A 19,600-nucleotide genomic window follows, 5' to 3' on the forward strand; every position below is an offset into this window, starting at 1 on the left:
AGGGAAATGTGGTCTAAATGAAATTACTATAAGGTGGGTACACACCTAGTTGAAAGACAGTCCTCAGAGAGTAGTTACCAGTGGGTCACTGTCAAACTGGGAGAGTGACTCTAGTAGGGTTCCACAGGGGTCAGTCGTGGGTCCAGTATTATTCAACATTTTCATTAAATGACTTGGATAATGGAGTTGAGCGTATGCTTATAAAATCTGCAGATGACACCTCGCTGGGAGGGGTTGCACACACTTTGGAGGGCAGGATTAGAATTCAAAACAATCTTGATAAAGTGGAGAATTGGTTTGAATTTAACAGGATGAAACTGAATAAGTGCAAAGTACCTCACTTAGGAAGGAAAAATCAAATGCACAACTACAAAATGGGGAATAACAAGATCGATGGCAGTACTGCGGAAACATCTGGGGATTATGGTGCATCACAAACTGAATGAGACACACTAATGTGATGCAGCTGTGAAAAAAGGCCAAAATTCTGGGGTATATTAACAGGAGTGTTGCATATAAGACCAAGGAGATAATTGTCCAGCTCTACTTGGCACTGGTGAGGCATCAGTTGGAGGGCTGTGTCCAATTCTGGGGGCCACACCTTAGGAAAGATGTGGACAAATCGGAGAGAGTCTAGAAGAAAGCAACAAAAATGATAAAAAGGTTTAGCAAACCTGACCCGAGGAAAGGTTAAAAAATCCTGGGTGTTTAGGTTTCAGAAAAGAAGGCTGGGGGTAGGGGAACCTGATAACAGTCTTCAAATATGTTCAGGGCTTTTATAATGAGGATGGTGATCAATTGTTCTCCTTGTCCACTGAAGATGTGCAAAAAGTAATGGGTTTAATCTGCAGTAAGGGAGATTTAGGTTAGATATTAGGAAAAACTTTCTACCTACAAGGGTAGTTAAGCTCTGGAATAGGCTTCTAAGGGAGGTTGTGGAATCCCTACCATAGGAGATTTTTTAAGAACAGGTTGGATAAACACCTGTCAGAGACAGTCTAGGTTTACTTGTCCCTGCCACGGCACAGAGGGCTGGACTTGGTGACTTCTCATGCTGCCTTTCCAGCCCTATATTTCTACGAACACGGTAAAGGATGTCCAGGAGAAGGGAATTCTATTCAGTTTCTTCTGCCACACCCTTGCTGGGGTGCTTGAGTGCAGTATCAGAGGCATAATTGGGGGTTCTTATGTGTGGCAGCAGTAGGAAGAGCACCAATTTCTATTATTCCCTGAGCCCAGAAATTCTCTTGGTGCCCTGACACACAATTTTGATTAAAAAAAAAAAAATTGAACATGTTCCATCAATTTCAGGGCCTGATCCCATGCCCGTTGAAGTAAATGGAAAGACTCCCATTGATTTCAACACACTTAGGACCATATCCAAACTGCAAACATGTAGTTTATGGTTGAAAGCCCCGATTCTGCAACATTCTTAATCTTATACTACTGAACGGGATTAGTAATGTTTAAGTACCTTGCTGAATCAGGGCTTAAAAGTTTGCTATTTTTCCTACTGTACAAAATATAAGAAGAGTAAAGGTAAAAATAGTAAAAGAGTATTTTGTATTGTAACTATAAACAACAATTAGTAATTTCAAATAGAAAAGAGACTGAAAAATAACAGTGAATTACATAAAGTAAATGCAATCACACCTTTGCATTAATCATTTGTACTTCAAAGCTACAAATCAGATTAACACTGCAAAATCTAATATTGCATAAAATGAAAACTTTTTATGTTTTCATAGAACATTTGTCTTGAGCTGATTTTGATTTAACATGAAAGATATTGTGTATAAAGGCTATGCTTACAATAATTCTGTAAAACCCATACAGCAAGAATGAGAGTGCCTGTGAAAATGCTTACGAGCTACGGAGAAATTATTTAAAGGGGATTCCCGTTGGTCAACATCCTGCGGCCGCTCTTTGTAGCCAATGAACGTGCCATCGTTCTTCAACAGAAAATACCTTGGCCTCCATGTCTTTATGTATTCTCCTGGAAAAAACAGAGCAGAAAAGACAGTAAAATATTCCATATATTCCATCCTAACTCCTCATGTTCCAGAATTCCAATGAGAACTTCTTTAAAATATTGATACTGTACATCCTCTTAATACAGAAGGCATTTTAATTCATCGTTTGTTCTGCTGCAAACAACGGAAAAATATAGGCATCAATTCAGATATTGACAGTGGATTTAACCATAAAAATGGGACTTCATAAAAAGTAAATAGGCATAGATGGGGGAAATATAGCTATTTCATTCAAATTCTGCAACATCTGCCTTAAATGCAATTTAAAATTTAAAAATCAGAGCAGATGTCCTACGTATTATTTTTGCCATTGTCATTTTTCATACTGACACGTGGAGACATTTTTTTCATTTACATTTTGCAGCGCAAGTATTTTAAACAATGGTGGGTAATTTAGTAATTAGTCAACTGCTTTATCAAACCAACAATAATTTTTAGAGCATAAAAAGGCAATTCTCCACTTAAGTTACATAACATCACTCACTCATCTAAAAGAATGAAGCACAGGAGAGATCGCAATGTGAACGGTAAAAACCTAACTTTTAATATGCAGAAGTTCCAATAGTACTTCAAAGTGCTCACTCTCTTTTCTGAAGAAAAACATTCTTACAGCATACCATGCCACTGGTCATATAAATGTTTTGCAGAGAGAGTGTATAGTTACACACAAACAATACAGCCACACACATAAACTCCTGGCAACAGAAGTAACAGTGACTACAAAGATCATATCTCTAATTATTTACCAGGGAAGCAGAGCAGTCTACTTGACAGGGCACTGGACTGGGATACAGAAAACATGGGTTCCATTCCCAGATCTACTACTGATCTGCTGTGTAACCTTGGGACTCCTGCCTCTTCTGCTGAGGCCCCGCCCCATCCACACTTCCTCCCTCCTCTCCCCCCGCCCCCTCGCTCGCTGCTTTTCCCCTCCCACCTCCTCCCAACCCAGGTCAGGAGGGACTTGCCTGCAGAGTCAGGGCTGGGAGCTGCAGCTACCCGATGAAGGTAGAAGGCAGCCCCAGCTCAGTAGGGGCTGGAGCGGGAGTGATGACTGGAGTCTCCCTGCCTACCCCACTCGCAGTAACCGGACTTTAGGTGTCTGGTCAGTAGACCTGACCGGACACTGCCAGGTCCCCTTTTCAATCGGACTTTCCAGGCTCCTGGTCACCCTAGGCATACCACCTCCCCTCACACTGCCTCTGTCTCCCTTCTCACTTTTTGCCTTTATCTGTTTAGACTGACAGCACATTTCTGCAGCACCTAGCACAGTGGGGCCCAATCTCAGCATTGCATTGTGCCTACAGGCCCCAATCTTGGTGTTAAACAAATCCAGGGGCTCTGCTCCAAGAAGCTTTCTTCATCACTTGCAATTTGCTAATTTCATGCAGTTTCATTATAAAAAGCATGCAGGTGCACATCCACACAGGATAGTTCACTGTAGCAAGATATGGTGATCCTTGCTGGTTGTCTGAACGGTTTGCTCCCAAATTAAATAATAGACAAAAACAACAACAAAAAAAGGCACCACAGGTTATTGACCAAGGCTCCTTTATTCAGCTCTCTTCCCATCCCCCACCCCACCACACCTCTCCTGCTGTTCTGCTTTCCACCCCAGGTGATTTCTTTCATGATGATGTGTACTCTGCCCCAGGAACTCCCCTACAGCTGCCTTGCCTCTTTCCCTCTCCCACCTCTCCTTCTGTAGTGCAGCCTCCCCCTGCTTCTCACACCAGCTGTGGTACCTCTTCCCTCTGCTCTGTCTCCAACCTTCTCTCCCATTTCTCGGGGACACGCACACAGCTGGCTGATGCTGGTTGCCACAATGGCTTTTTTCACCTTTTATTCTAAAGCAAAAAAAATCAGGGTAAGTGGAGGAGAGGGTCTGCCCAAGACTTAAGGGATGATCTCCTCTGTGTATCGGAACTGTCTGAGAACATCTATTAGCACTGATACAAGTGTTATTGCAGACAGAAAAAAACAAAGACCCTGCATACAATCTAGTAGAGGGGTATGCAACCTGTGGCACGTGTGCTAAAGGTGGCACACAAGCTGATTTTCAGTGGCATTCCCACTGCCCAGTTCCTAGCCACCGGTTTAGGGGGCTCTGCATTTTAATTTAATTTTAAATGAAGCTTCTTAAACATTTTGAAAACCTTATTTACTTTACATACAACAATAGTTTAGTTATATATTATAGACTTATAGAAAGAGACCTTCTAAAAACATTAAAATGTATTACGGGCACGCGAAATCTTAAATGAGAGTGAATAAATGAAGACTCAGCTCACCACTTCTGAAAGGTTGCCGACCCCTGATCTAGTATGTTTGCCCCAGTTGCAACAGGTTCAGAAATAGTCAGAGGTACCTTAGGAATTTCAGAGGAACTCATCCACAGGTGGTGTGATTTAACATTTACATTCAAGGTGTTACATATACTTTTTTTTTTAAAAATCTGAACTTTAACGTAACACTGGCAATTCTTGGGAATCAGTAATAGGCCATGGAGCCTTTTACTTCTAAGCCATCAGTTCAAATCCAGCCCAGGTCAGTGGTGTCCAAGAGTCATTACCATCAGGCTGTTTATGTACCTACTCTGAACTCTGAGCAGAATGAGCTGGCGGTCTCAGTGGAGATCTTTTAGACAGGGGTCTCACATGAGAAGCGCCACCATCAGGACTGGACAAGGCAGACTGGGAGCAGCTCGCCCAGCTCCTGTCTGGACTGCCACTGTTTTGTGACTTGCTCTCTAGGATTGTCAGGCTGGCACCATCTCCAGCACTGAAAACATTCTTCATTTACTAAAGCAAATGCAGCTACAGGTAATGAGCATCAAAATAACCAATATCCACTTACAAAGGGTAAATGCTTCAGCTTACCCTACGAAATAACCCTCACCCCCTCCCAACAATACATGGTATATTTAAAATAAAAACAGACAAGGAAATAAGTTTCAAATGTGGAGGACTAAGCCCCTAACAATTTTAAGGTAGCTCAGTTTTCAGACTTAGAAATCTTGATATATCCTTTAATGATGAAGTAGAGCAGTGGTTCTCAAACTTCTGTAGTGGTGACCCCTTTCACACAGCAAGCCTCTGAGTGTGACCCCCCTTCTAAATTAAAAACACTTTTTAAAACATATTTAACATTATTATAAATGCTGGAGGTAAAGCAGGGTTTGGGGTGGAGGCTAACAGCCCATAACCCCCCAGGTCATAACCTCACCACCCTGAGGGGTCCCGACCCCCAGTTTGAGAACCCCTGAACTAGAGAAAGGGTCTAGTTCATCATTAAAGGGATTTAATTTAACTTGGTATCTTACAGTGTCTTGCTGAGGTGCCAAATTCCCTCAACTCCCACCAACTTCAGTATCTTCAGTACCTGTCAAAATCTGACCCTCACTTAAAGCCAAAATTACAATAGTTTTACCCTGCAAATTCATTAAGAGTAAGAGTGTGATGTTACAATCTGCCCTTTGTGAGGAGTAGCATGTAGCTATGTCCCACGAGAGGACCAGAGAATGAATTCTGTCAATGTTCCTCCCCTGTGGTCCCCCATTGCTCTGGGGAGGGAGGAAGTTACTTCACTTGTTTCATGGAGCAGCTCACTCCCAGCTATGCACCTAGCCAGTAACTCTAGCCAATCCCCTCCCACTTGCACAGGACGGGGCTGGAGTGGAAGGGTCAGGCAAGAAGTAGCCGCTGCTTGTACTTCCCACCACAGCCTGAGTCACACTCTGAGCAGGAAGAACAGGAGTACTTGTGGCACCTGGGTCCAGCAAGGGATTTTTACTCTTCCTTTCTCTCTTCTACAAATGAGTGACAATCTGCCAAAAACTCTTTATAGTCATTAAAGTTCTCAGACGAAAGGTTTAATTTTAGAGGGGAAAAAAAAATTTTTAAGTGAAATATGAGCAGGATTTCACACAAAACTGCATTGAGTTGTTGCAACAAACATTCTACCTCCTCTTTCCCATTTTACATTTTATAATTTTATTTGATATTTAAATTTAATCACTCCAGTATTTTTGCCCTACAGCTTTATTCCACCAATAAACTCCATGTAGAAATCCTTGAGGAATTAGGATTTTTGTTACCATCTTCTATACTCTTCTTTAGAATGGGACCTTCACTTATTCATCACTGTAGCTGGTTCTCTTTCCTGATTCACATTTCTAATCTGCAGATTAGTAGTAAATTTCTAAATTTTCTTAAATTTTATGCTTGGTCTATGTCAGGAGCTTAATAAATTGTTGGGTCTTTTTGTTTTGGTTTTTTACCAGTGCCAAGGATTACAACCAATCAGTAAATAATAATAAATACAAAAACAAGATGTCGATGACCTGCAGCATTATGAAGCACATTGCAGTAACTATAGCATATGTGTCATTACATAACAGGCTCTGAAGTGACAGGATAAACCAGAAATGTAACCAATGGGCATGAAATTGACTTATCCGTGGTTATATGTGAAAGTGGTTAGAGAAGCTTAATTATACACTTAATCTATAGATTAATAAAATATCAGGAAGTCTGATCATTCATCTACAGAAACTCTGGAACACAAATTTGTAGATAAAAATCATGAATACATTTATGAAATTTCTGTTCTTGCTAAACAAGTTTAAATTTCTATGATCAGCAATAGCAACTGCTAAAAAATATAAACCTACTTTACCTGTGACAGATGTCAAATTTTCATCTCCCTATAGAAACCATTCTTAAGTATAGAACAGTAGATGTTATATGTAAAGGAGTTGGAACTTTAAAAATAAATACAAAAGTATGAAATGAGGTGAAGTTTTGCTTTTTTTTTAAAACTAGGTATGTAATTTTGCCTGTTTATTAGAATAGAAACTAATTACAATAGGATATTTGAATATCTGAAACAGAACTCTTAAGATTTTGGTTAAAACAGACAAGATACAGCAATGTCAAAATGCCTGGACAAACTTGATTTAAAAAAAAAATTAAACAGCCTTTTCTTCCACTCATGTTTGGAATGTTGGACACTGGCATATTTGAAGTGTGAGCTGCCTTTTCTTTTTTTCTTTTTCTTTTTTTTTTTTTTAAACTTTTCTATGTCCTGATTTTATTTCTTGAAGACAATTGTAAGTAAAAAGATATCTGAAGTGGCTTATATTGGTCATGTTGCTGCACATCCAACAGTTTCAATACCTAGAAAATTCAAAGTGCAAGAGATGCAGGATACTGCAAAAGTGTGTGTGAAAAAGAAAAATTAAAACTGCAGTTTTATTAGGTAACAATAAAAAATAATAATGAAACACCACAGAAAACTAAACAATTTACAAAGCAAAACAGTTTTTCTTCTGTGATTCATTGCTTGTGTAATGCCTTGGCAGTCGCCTTTGTTTTCAGTAACAGAATGCTAACAGTGCAAAGAGAGAAAAGCAAAAGTATGTTTTATAAATCATATATATAAAATGCTGGATTCAAATAAACTCATCTACAACTTGGTAGCTGAAAAAAATATGTAAAATCTTTATGCACCATTATGTTTATCCAAAGCAATTTTTGAACTGCAAAAATTCCCAAACTATACATTTCTGTAAATATACACAAAGATTGTTGGACTGATTTCATTTTGTTGCCTTGTCTCTGCCCCCCACATATAGCACATTAAAATCCTTAATATTCACGTATGTAAATCTGTCTCATGCCAAAACCACTTTTCATTACAAGATGTACCGCAAAGCATACTTGCACTTCAATATTTCAAAAAGTTAAACATGAAACTCTTTTGGTTCATGAAAAGTTAACTCTACAGAGAATTTACAATAATGCAGGGTTATTTTTTTTCCCTCTCCTCCCCACAACAGTGTCTTACTGAATCTGGAGCTGTCTACCACTGATAAAGTGTCTAACATCAGAAACAGCTGCCACTCCCTGGGAAGCTTACAGGGTAAGTGGAGAATAATGAGCAGCAAGCACCAGCAGAACAAAAGAAAATCCATCTTTATTTACCAACTGCTGCATGCTTGTTGCTGCATCAAGCTCATTCAAAGCCAACACCACACCCTCGAATTCATAACAGACTGTATTTAAGCAGTCTTTGCTTAAAATATTTTAGCTCAACTCATGAACACAGAGGATTTTTTTTTATATAATTAGATTGACAAAGCAAGAATCCAATAAGTTTACAAAAAGTACAGGTTTGACTGTTAAGTATCAGAGGGGTAGCCGTGTTAGTCTGAATCTGTAAAAAGCAACAGAGGGTCCTGTGGCACCTTTGAGACTAACAGAAGGATTGGGAGCATAAGCTTTCGTGGGTAAGAACCTCACTTCTTCAGATGCAAGAAGTGAGGTTCTTACCCACGAAAGCTTATGCTCCCAATACTTCTGTTAGTCTCAAAGGTGCCACAGGACCCTCTGTTGCTTTTTACAGGTTTGACTGTTAACTTTTTAGTGCCCCAAGCTAACAAGAACCTGCTTAGAAGCTTTGGGGGGGAAAAACAAGCCCCCAATTATATTAAATGTACTAGAGTGACTATCAGGAAACTATGGACACAATGTATCATGCATTCTGCTCTGAGCATCAAAAAGAAGCTTTATTAATGGACAAAATGAATACACCAAACATTACAGAGAAAATTGTAATGCACTCCTTGATTGCACACATTACTATCTGAGTGCAACATGAAAGTTATGCCAAATGCAGTACTAATGTTTCGCCAGTCAAAGGAACAGAACGACTCATTTATAAAACTTCAATGGAAGCAAAGAGTGGTCTGCATCCTGTCCGCCCAATAAGGGTTCAGCAAAACAAATGCCAGCTTCCTTAAAGATGTGAAGTTTTTAAAAGATGCCATCTCATGTGCACTGGTGTGACTGAAGAATGGGATGTGGATTTACAAGCAGTGTCTGCTGTTCAAGCAAATTCTGTCCATTCACTTTAAAATCAACTTTATTAAAACCAAGACAGATTATTTTGTTGAAAAGGGTTTGACAATCCTCCTTGTGTTGGTGGTGGTGGTGGTGGTGGTTTTAAATAGAAGCAAACAGTTTTCAGACAGGGAATTAGTTTCACATCACATGTATGTACATTTGATGCTTATAAATTAGAGAAGTCAGTTATGCCTAACAAAATGTGATGTAATTTTTTTTAATTTCTATTTTGTTTCCCTCATAGTTGATATGCCTCCTTTTTTCCCCCCGGAACAAACTGTCAAAACAGTATTTGGGTTTAGGGAGCTTGGGAAAAAAAATAAAACGTATGCTAATGTCTTTCCCAATATGCTCACTAAGAGGCGAGGACCTCTGGTTTGTCTGCCTATTCACAGGAGTACAGAAGGGGGCCAGTTCTTTGATTATTTTTGGGTCACACTCTGGATGTGTTCTCAGCCTTTGCCTCCAGCATACAGCTGCGGACACTTTGGCTGTGCCCTGAATCTCAATGAGCCAGCTCAGACTGCAGTCAAGGGTGCTCCCCAATAGGGAGGTCAAGCCTGAGTCAGCAGACTGTCTGCACCAGACTGGCGCTCCACAGCTTATCCCAGCTCTTTTTCCTTTCACTGACCATATATGGCAGTCCACTGTCACAACAAGCTAATTCAGGGCAAGGCAAAGCTGCTCACTGCTTTATTCTTACTCGTTTTCCGTGCAGCTGGATAGTAGTACATTACATTTAAGGCCCTACAGCAGCCTGCATGACAATGATTGACATTACTGCCAACAGGTTAAGAAGAAATGCCTCTGCCTCAAGTGTGGCTCTGATTATCCTAAAACTACTACTGTTTCTCACGGTCACACAAAGCTACAATATATGGCACCTGCTTAATTATCATATCTTCAGGGAATTTGAAGGGGGGGAGGGAAGCTGGAGGAGGGGCAAGGGGGAATGATTAAATGGTCTCGTGTTCAGAGCGGCACTTAAAAAAAATCTTCACACTGTAGTCAAATAGAAGCCCATTAAAAACAACTGAACAGCAACTTATGTTCTGGTTTCACACATCTGTAGATTATTAAAAAAAAAAACCCACATCTCTCTCACAGGGCCACATATCACAGCTACAAAACAATACGGGAATTATTTGGAGGAACTAGCAAAACAAGGTCACCGAGATTGCTTTAGAAGCTATGTCTGTCTTTAAATATATGGACAGTGTAAATACAAACATTAATTAGGGGACCAAAAGATGCTCTGAATCATAAAGCTAGCTTGTGTGCACACTGGATACCTATGAGACATAAAAATAAAGAACACTGAGAAACAGACATTGATTCTGACTTTTTCAGGCATCATTTTCACATAAAAGATGGACGGTTACTGATTTTTACATTTTATATACAAAGTTTTAAGCACACCCAAGTTCAAAACTAGGCATCATCCAACAAGCAACACCCTGATCTTGATCAGAATATCAATATTCTGTACCACTGCATTTCAATTTTACTTCATAGTATATTTGAAACACAGGGTTGGGTTTTTTTGTTTGTTTTTTTGTGGGGTTTTTTTTTTGCAGCGTTTCGTTTAGAAGGTCAAAAATGTTGCCATCTTGCTTACAGTAATCAATTTAAGCAATGCCAGATATTCCCAAAGGAGTCCAAGAGAATTAATCAGCATACAAAACTCCTTACTCCTACCTTTGGCACAGCTTACTCAGGCTAGTCCTAACCTACAGCTGTCTCTAGTGAGAAAAGATGCAAATGAAGTTTCATTAAACACTGCAGTTTTAAGGATAGCTACATAAATTATAAGAAAGGATACACTGAGCTCTTAAAGTATGGTAAAAACAATCAGAGTGAACTTTGTCTCCATTACACCATGGTGGAAGTAAAAGGGCTAAAAAGAAAGCGATTAGAAGCCATGCAATGTAATTTTAAAACTTTTCCATAACACATTATGATCAGCAACTACGCATTTTAAATACTAAAACATGCAAGTAAGATGTGCCATAGTGTATTACACTGTTTTTGACAAGTGCCTTTATGTATTTTAACAACAGAACAAAGGCCAGGGACATCAAATTGAATTAAATGTATTTTGAACCATTGGATCTGTAAAAAGCAACAGAGAGTCCTGTGGCACCTTTAAAACTAACAGATGTATTGGAGCATAAGCTTTCGTGGGTGAACACCCACTTCATCAGATGCATCCGACGAAGTGGGTATTCACCCACGAAAGCTTATGTTCCAATACATCTGTTAGTCTTAAAGGTGCCACAGGACTCTCTGTTGCTTTTTACAGATCCAGACTAACATGGCTACCCCTCTGATACTTGTTCTTCCAATGTTTTAGTTAGACTTTAAGGGAGAGATGTTCAAAAGCACTTAAGCAAACAAGCTCCACTGACATTTGAAAAGCCTCTTGATTTTTCAGAAGAGTTGCGCACCTACAACTTCACCATGACTTCAGCTGGATTTGTGGGTGATCAGCACTTTCCTAAATCCGGCCCCAAATACGTATAAACATAACCAATGTTTGTGAAGGGTATGACATAATCCACAAACAGCATAATGAGAACTAGTAAAATAAACAAACTTTGTTGGCGTTTTTGGACACCCATGGATTTGTCTACACAAAGTCTAACGGCCTTGGGTAGCCATGAAGATTGACATATGCCATGCCTACACTGCAAACTTTTGCTGCCACAAGTTACCTTGACATAAAGCTATCGCAGTTAGTATATGGCTTGTGCGTGTGCATACTTGGTTCCTTGAGTCTATGCTCCACCTACTCACCAGGAGTGCTTGTGTCAACTCACGGGGTGTGGTGCAACATGAGTAGGAAATCCAATGTGCAATTCACTACCATCCAGCACACTCTCTTTTGGGAAGTTTTAGCAATGCATGATGGGGCAGAGACAAGTCACACGGGGTGACTGGGAGCAATGGATCAACTTCCCAGCATCCAACTGGCTCCACCCCATAATGTCATTTATATCCCATAATTTTCATGACTTTTTTAAAAAAATCCCATGAACCTGCATGGCTCTCCTCGTTGTCCTCCATCTCAGACAGAAGCACTGAGCCTGCACAGCTCTGCACTACTGCAATAAGTATAGCAAACACAGGACACACAATCCTCCGATATTTTCAGAGCTGCAAGAACAAACGAATCAACAGAGAACATGAGGATTTCTTGGAGGACAGATGGCTGTGAGACATAGTGAGAACCAATTCAAGATTGCTAGTGGCATTCACGGAGCAGCTGCAGACAGTGGTGCTTCTGGGCCCGAGAAACAAGCACTGACTGGTGGGTTCACATCGTAATGCAGGCCTGGGATGATGAGCAGTGGCTTATTCCCAGATCTGTGTGCTGAGCTTGCCCCAGCCCTCCAGCACGGGGACGCCAGAATGAGAGCTGCACTTAGAGTGGAGAAGCAAGTTGCACTCACACTGTGGAAACCTGCAATGCTGGATTGCTACTGGTCAGTGGGAAATCATTTTGGAGTTGGAAAATCCAGTGATGGGGCCGTTGTCATGCAAGTATGCAGGGCCATTGATCATCTCCTGCTATGCGGGGCGAGGACTCTCAGCAATGTGTAGGGCATAGTGGATGGATTTGCAGCAATGGGGTTCCTGAATTGAGGTGGAGCAACAGATGGCGCACATATCCCTACTCTGGCACCAGACTATCTTGCCACAGAGTATAGCAACAGAAAGGGCTACTTTTCTATGGTTACGCAAGCATGCAGGGATCACTGGGGACCGTTCACTGACATTAGTGTTGGCTGGTCAGGGAAGGTGAATTACACTAGCATCTTTAAGAACACAGGACTGTTCAAAAAGCTGCAAGCAGGGACTTCCTTTCCTGAACAGTGGAAATGCCAACAGTGATCCTCAGGCACCGAGCATACCCTTTGCTCCCCTGATTCATGAAGCTGTACACTGGCCACCTCGACAGCACCAAAGAAAGATTCAACTACCAGCTCAGCAGATGCAGAATGACAGTTGAATGTGCTTTTGGTTGACTGAAGGGAAGCTGGTGTTGTTTACTCACAAGACTGGATCTCAGCGAAGAAAACATTCCAGTGGTTATAGCTGCTTGCTGCATCCTGCATAATAGCTGTAAAGCAAGGGAGGGAGGGGGGGGAGTTGCCACTGGAGTGGAGGTGAAGCGGTGTCTGCTGTGTTTGAACAGCCAGACACAAGGGCTATTAGAAGAGCTCACTGTGGAGCTATACTGTGGAGGCTTTTAAAGTTCACTAACAGTGAGCCACAGTAATGCCTCCTGGTGTACTGTGCTCTACTGGCCCTGCTGTTTTGGGGCCTATTGGGAATTCTATATCCAAGAATATAACACTGCAAATGCACCTGTTGATTTTGTAGTGCATGCTGTACATTTTTTTATTATTATACTGTGTTTGTCACTGATCCTATGAGTTGTGTCATACGGTACAATAGCAAGTATGTGGGTGCTTTCTGATCTGCTCGGCACTCTGCAGCATATGTTGTGAACTAATGAAGATGAATTATTGTCCAAATAGAATTTTATTCAATAACAAAATCAGTGCAAAGAAAAATCTCTGAAATTTAAAAGCAAATACATTAAAAACTTAATAAATTAATGGAACTGAACTTAACAAGAGAGAACATTCATGTCCATTTTAGCAACTCATACAGCAACCGTGGCTTTCACAGGTCAGTCTATGTAAAGCTGTGGTTGTCCTTACTGTCTCCCAGGGTGGAGTGGTAGGGGGAGGGATGCGACCCCTGATGCCATGTGCAGTGTTGAGGGGCAGCGTAGGGAGGTGCTGCAGTGGAGATCTCTCTGGACTGCAAAGGCAGGCAATCTTGAACTTGTTGATCCTGTAGGTCCACAGCATCTGTGTTTGCTGCCAGAGAAGCCCCATTGTTTCCTGACACACGTCCCTCTCCTTTTCCTGTTGGGACTCCCAGGCCCTTCTCCTGCCTGCTCTTTCCTTCTCCAGGCTGTCTGCAATATTCAACCTCCAGGCCCTTTGCTCGCGGTCTGATGCAGCACTGGCTTGCAGGATCTCATTGAACATGTCATCCTGAGTGCTCCTCTTTCTTCTCTTTATCTTGCTCACATGTTCTGTGGGTGTAAAGGGGGAACCACCCCCCCAAGTCCACAACAACAGCAGCTAAAGAACACACATTGTCAGTACAGTCACAACAGAAAGTGAAAGTTAAGACTCAGAACTCCCTTCCCTTGCTCCCCTGAAGTTTTAAACAAGACATGCTTATTGACGGTCTTCGGAGTGCTTGTGCATGGCACCACTCACAGCACCAGTAACGATGAGTATGGCCCACCAGGGATGAGGGGAACGAGGAGGAAATTGCTCAGTGACATGAAACCATGAGTGTAGGGCAATGGCACTGAATACTGGCACCATTTTCCACACACAGTGGTGATTTTAGCTGATATCTCACTCCTGAGAGTAACAGAAGCAGAGAGAGCACAGCTGCAACTGGCCTCCCAAAGCTGCCCGGGCCCATAAGTTGCTAGGCTGTTTACTGTGACGGAGCCTGCTGAAGTGATCGCCAACTGGCGTGGGAAAGTGTCCTACTGCAGAGGAAGAAATAAAGGATGCCATCCCTAGAAACCTCTGGGAGAGGACTGCAGAGCACCTCCATGCAAATCTCTCAGGAGGATTCAAGGAACATCCCTAAGTACATAAACAAACTGCTCTGCATGGCCCCTGCTGCCAATCTCTGTATGGGTATGACAAACAGGTAACTTTACCTCTCATTGTTGCACTGCTACCTCTTCTAGTACGAGTAAATAAATTAAAAGTTGATTGCTGTGTCCTGCTATGTTGGGTGCACCACCAGCACATCATTGTAATGGGAAATGCAATTACACACTTACCCAAGGTTCCTTCCCCTGTACCAGGCTTGCCTGTGCTTAACTGGCAGGACTGACCGGAGTGTGCTGGAGTCACACAGATCCCAACTTGCAACAGAGCTGGATCCTCTGGTCGCATATCCCTCATCCTGCTGTTCTTCTTTCTCCATCTCCTCCTTGCTGTTCATGCCAAGGGCCTCTGACTCGGGATCCTCAGAGGTATTGATGTTGGCCTGTGGGGTGTTGGTTGGGCCTCTCCTAAGTATGGCATGCAGCTCCTTGTGAAAGTGGCATGTCTGCAGCTTGGCACCAGATTGACTGGTGGCCTCCCTGGCCTTTTGATACGTCTGACGCAATTCCTTCACTTTCATGCAGCACGGCTGCTGGTCTGTCATACTCTTCTCCTGCATCCCCTGTACAATCTGCTCGTACGTTTCAACGTTTCTACATCTGGTCCATAGCTGTGCCTGTAACACCTCCTCCCCCCACAGGCCCAGGAGATCCAATATCGCCTGTCTACTCCAAGCAGGAGCGTGTCTGGAGAGCGTAGCTGGCATGGTTAGCTGGGCAGTTGCACACAATGGAGAGCTGCTAGGTGTGCTCGCCAAGCTGGACAATCAGGAACAGCTATTTCAAAAATTTGTGGGGCTTGAAAGGTGGGGCAGAGGGACTTTCCACTCTGCGTGACCCCTGGGTAGTGGCGTTCACAGCTGTGACCAGAGTGGTCAGGGTCGGGCATTGTGGGACAGCTGCTAGCGGATTGTTAGGGTGGACACAAGTAACACCGTGTCTACACTTGCACTGTATTGGCCTCAGTACATTGTCCAGAGCTCAGTGCTGTTTGGGAAGGTGATGTTACTATGTCAGTGGAAAAGGGTGTTTACGTCGGTGGGAGACAAATTTAAGTGTAGACACATGCACAACTAGGTCAACACGAGTCGGCTTACATGGACCTAAACTTTGTAGTGCAGACCAGGCCTAAGTTTCCATAACTCCTGGAATAAGTTGCAAGCAGCATTATCCTTAACATGAGTCTTGCACTTGTTTGAACTTTGAGTTTATTTAAATAATATACCATATCTAGTATTGTTCTTCAATGAAATTCTGTGTAAAGATTCAGAGATTTGAGAGTGGGGACAGGTAGAATGCAAAAAGACAAGCAAATACAAACCAAAGAAGCATCCCTATCACTGTATGAAAAACAAAAAATAAATCAAAAGGCATTATGCAAGTTTTAATTCCGCACACAATTTATATATTCTGTGCATTGAAGACATTCAGGACAAGCTCTATTAAATGAAATAAAAATTGATTCCTCTTTTCATATAAAAGTTAGTGGAGTCCAATACATAGAAATTAGAATTTTATGGTGCATTTAAACTATTATGCACTTTGCAAACATTAATCCTCAAAACCACTGTGAGGAAAGTTAAATATTAGCAACCCAAAATTACAGGTGGGGAAAATGAGACAGAGGTGAAGTGATTAAATGAAGGCCAGAAAGTGGGGTGGAGGGAGAGAAACTGTGTCACAGCTAGAATGAGGGCTCATGATTTCCTGGGGCTCACAGTTCTGGGCTCACAGCACAACAGCCTGGCTTCACTCAAACGCAACAGAGACTTTGGAGAAAGCGAAAAGAAACAAACAAAAAAGGACTTGAGAAAAACAGAAGGAGTTACCAATACCTTTAGGGAACAATAGTTTCACTGAAGCATGCATGTGAATACATTTTAGAAACCTGCCATTTTGGAATAGAATGAAATGTTTGCATTCAGCACAACTGCCCAATAATCCTCTTGATAATGAAGATAAATGGGTTTATTCCACTCAGCAAATCAGAGGGAGTTGAGAATAAAGGCTCGATCCTGCTATCCTTTGGGTTCTGGGTTCTAATCCTGGTCGACCCCCAGCTCCAAGTTGTCCTGAGCAATACAGATGTACATTGGAAAGTTATTTTTTGTTTTGTTTTTCAAAGTCAATGAAAAAGTTCAAACTAATTTACAAGTAACAGAATGGACACATTGAAGATACATCCAGTACCTCCAGAGTCTATTCCAAACACTCCACATATACATGTAAAAAAGCCAAGTCACAAAACAGGTCAGTGCTATACAGATGCAATACCTAGTCTGTAAGAAGCCACATCAGAAAAATGATGGCCTTTTCCATAGACAAGACAAGCTTTGTACTCCCCTTCCCCAATCCAACTCTCTCACTGGTAAGTTTATAAAAACTCTGGAAGCGGATGGTGAGGCCAAGATAGTCCTGACTGTCTCATTAACTTGACTATTTAAATGGCTTCCAAGGGAAAATTTTAAGCAATTGCCAGCAAAAAATGTTAATGCTTGTTATTATCAGGTCATCTCTCCCCGCTTTCAGATGTGGTACTGTACAGATAAGAACAACAGCTCTCTTTCTAACTTGGACTGAGTCACTGCCCTGATGCTCAGTGAGGAAAGCCCCATGGAAGATAAATAGTCGGCGTGCCCTGTTTGTTTCAGAGTTATGAGAAGTAAAAATACACCCCAGTTGGTTAATGCATTATCAGTGCAAACTGATACGCCATCCCAGCCCCGGCCCTAGATTTATCAGTGCAAAGTGGCCCTAAAGGGGTAGCTGAGGATTCCTCCTATGGAGGATTTAGAGTCAGCCTGCTCAGGATCAGGGGAGCAGAAAAGGTGGCTTGCAGCCATCCCCAATCTTGCTCTCCTCAGTCGTGCCAAGTGTAAACTCAGTGAAGCTGAGCATATGTGTCAGAAACCAGATTATCTACACTAACGTGATAGAACATATCATAGCTGCCTACAGACAGTTTCACTGGAATTCATACTTTTTTTTTTTAAACCACCAGCACCAATCAGTGCCCTTTTGTCAGTTTCAGCACAGATACCACTGACTGAATGGATGTGGAGAAACCTCTGAGGTGGCTTCTTTGGGCTGGGATGAGGTGTGTTGTCAGGGTAGCATAGGTCAGCTTTGTACCACTACTGCCCCAGGAGTCTACCACAAAACAGAGGTCTTCCATCAGCCACCCTTCATAAGTACTAAATTAGAGTAGTTTAGGATGAAATCCTGGCTCCACTGAAGTCAACAGCAAAACTCTGATAGACTTCAATGGGGCCAGGATTTAGCTCAGTCTTGGGGGAAAAAAATCTCTAATACTCAATAGCAAACATTACTGCATTTTTAGCGCCCAGTCTCCATTCTAACGAGAACATCAGCTTCATCCCTAACTGCTCAAAGTCCCAGCCGAGCAAACATCCCATTTACTCCCATGCAAATATACTGCTTACGAAAGCAACAGAATTTGAAATATAACTAATTCAGTGGACTGAACAACTGACTCTACACCAGTATAGTATTTATTGATGTTCATATTGCACTAACGGCTTAGAATGTTAAAGCGACTTTTGGTTAAATAAAGCAACCAGCTAAGGTGCCTGTCCAATTCCAGGGACAGTCAGGATTTTCAGTTCAAGATGCAGAAGCAAAAACTCAAGGGTGAAGGCAGAGGAGAGACAGGACATTTCTTATTTAATATAAGATCATAGGCATTGCAATTAGGGCAATCCTATAGTAATGAGGATAGGCAGGGGGAGGAGAGAAATTCAGTGGCTCCACCCTCTAAAATTCCCACCACTCCCAGGGGAAACAAAACAAAGAACAAGCTCCCTCACTCTCCACCCTCACAGCCCACCCCCACAATCTAGTAGGGCATCCAAAATGGCACTTCCTCCACCATAAGGATGTACAGAGGTCAGGGTCTCTGCATGAGCGCCACCTCCAGAGCACCTGATATCCCAAGTGCAGTGCGGCACATGCACATGATTCTCCTCCCCACTGCACACACACTCCTTCTACCCCCAGCATGAATCCAGGGAGCCCCCAGGTGCAGATCAGGGTTTGTTTTTCCCCCAGAGAGATTTAACATGACAAAAATCACTTGCCTCGTCAGGATATATTTACCCTAATAACTGCATATTCTCCTATGAACATGAAAATGGCTCTTTAGCCAAGTCAGATACCTGTGCTTTAAACACGAGAGAACCAGGAAGCCATGAATAAAGCTTATGTGAACCTTTCCTGCTGAAGGTCATCTCGGGTAATGCTCCTGCAGAAGGGCATCTGGGACAGCAGTCCTGCCTCAGGGAGTTTTTGCACAGGAAGGTACACACAAAAAAACTCCATGATCCTGTTTTGCTTAGTATACGTTTTGGACACACGGCAAAATCCCCCCCCCCCCCCCGCCCGCAACAGTCCCTGATCTGATACTGTCATCTCCCACTGCAGCTGCTAGGGGGTTTACTGCTGCCACAGGGGTCAAACCAAGAGAGGCCACCCTGACGATCCTGCTTCTGCCAGCAAGTTGGGTGGGGGAGGGGAGAAGCAAAGTCTGGCAGAGATCAGCCAAGATGTTACGGCTGCTGTGACTCCGACTGGGATCAGCTGCCCCAGAAAGGATGCTGCTGATAAAACGACAGGATGGGGTGCGGGAGAGAGCCGTGCTATCAGACCAGTGGGGTCTCTGCCAGTCTAGGATGCTGCCTCTTCTGCTGATGCCACCAATGGGGACAGATAATGGCACTGCGGTATATCCTAAGGGCTGGTCCACACTAACCCCCCACTTCGAACTAAGATACGCAACTTCAGCTACGTTATTCACATAGCTGAAGTCGAACTATCTTAGTTCGAACTTACCGCGGGTCCACACGCGGCAGGCAGGCTCCCCCGTCGACTCCGCGTACTCCTCTCACAGAGCAGGAGTACCGGCGTCGACGGCGGGCACTTCTGGGATT

The 19,600-nt window shown here is 42.5% G+C and overlaps 1 protein-coding gene across 5 annotated transcripts in view; it reads right to left on the minus strand.

Annotated features, from left to right (window-relative positions):
* Window positions 1-19,600, minus strand: part of AKT1 (AKT serine/threonine kinase 1) — a 126,674-nt gene that overhangs the window by 72,780 nt on the left and 34,294 nt on the right. For 4 of the 5 annotated variants that reach the window (XM_042858220.2, XM_005285804.5, XM_065593729.1 and 1 more), the window contains exon 3: window positions 1,868-1,996. In XM_042858220.2, the coding sequence (XP_042714154.1) occupies window positions 1,868-1,996 (129 nt within the window). Of the gene's footprint in view, window positions 1-1,867; window positions 1,997-3,778; window positions 3,881-19,600 lie in introns of all 5 variants that reach the window. The other variant, XM_042858219.2, reaches the window with a different exon arrangement.

Source organism: Chrysemys picta, chromosome 4, assembly GCF_011386835.1.
Source record: "Chrysemys picta bellii isolate R12L10 chromosome 4, ASM1138683v2, whole genome shotgun sequence".
Lineage (NCBI taxonomy): Eukaryota > Metazoa > Chordata > Testudines > Emydidae > Chrysemys > Chrysemys picta.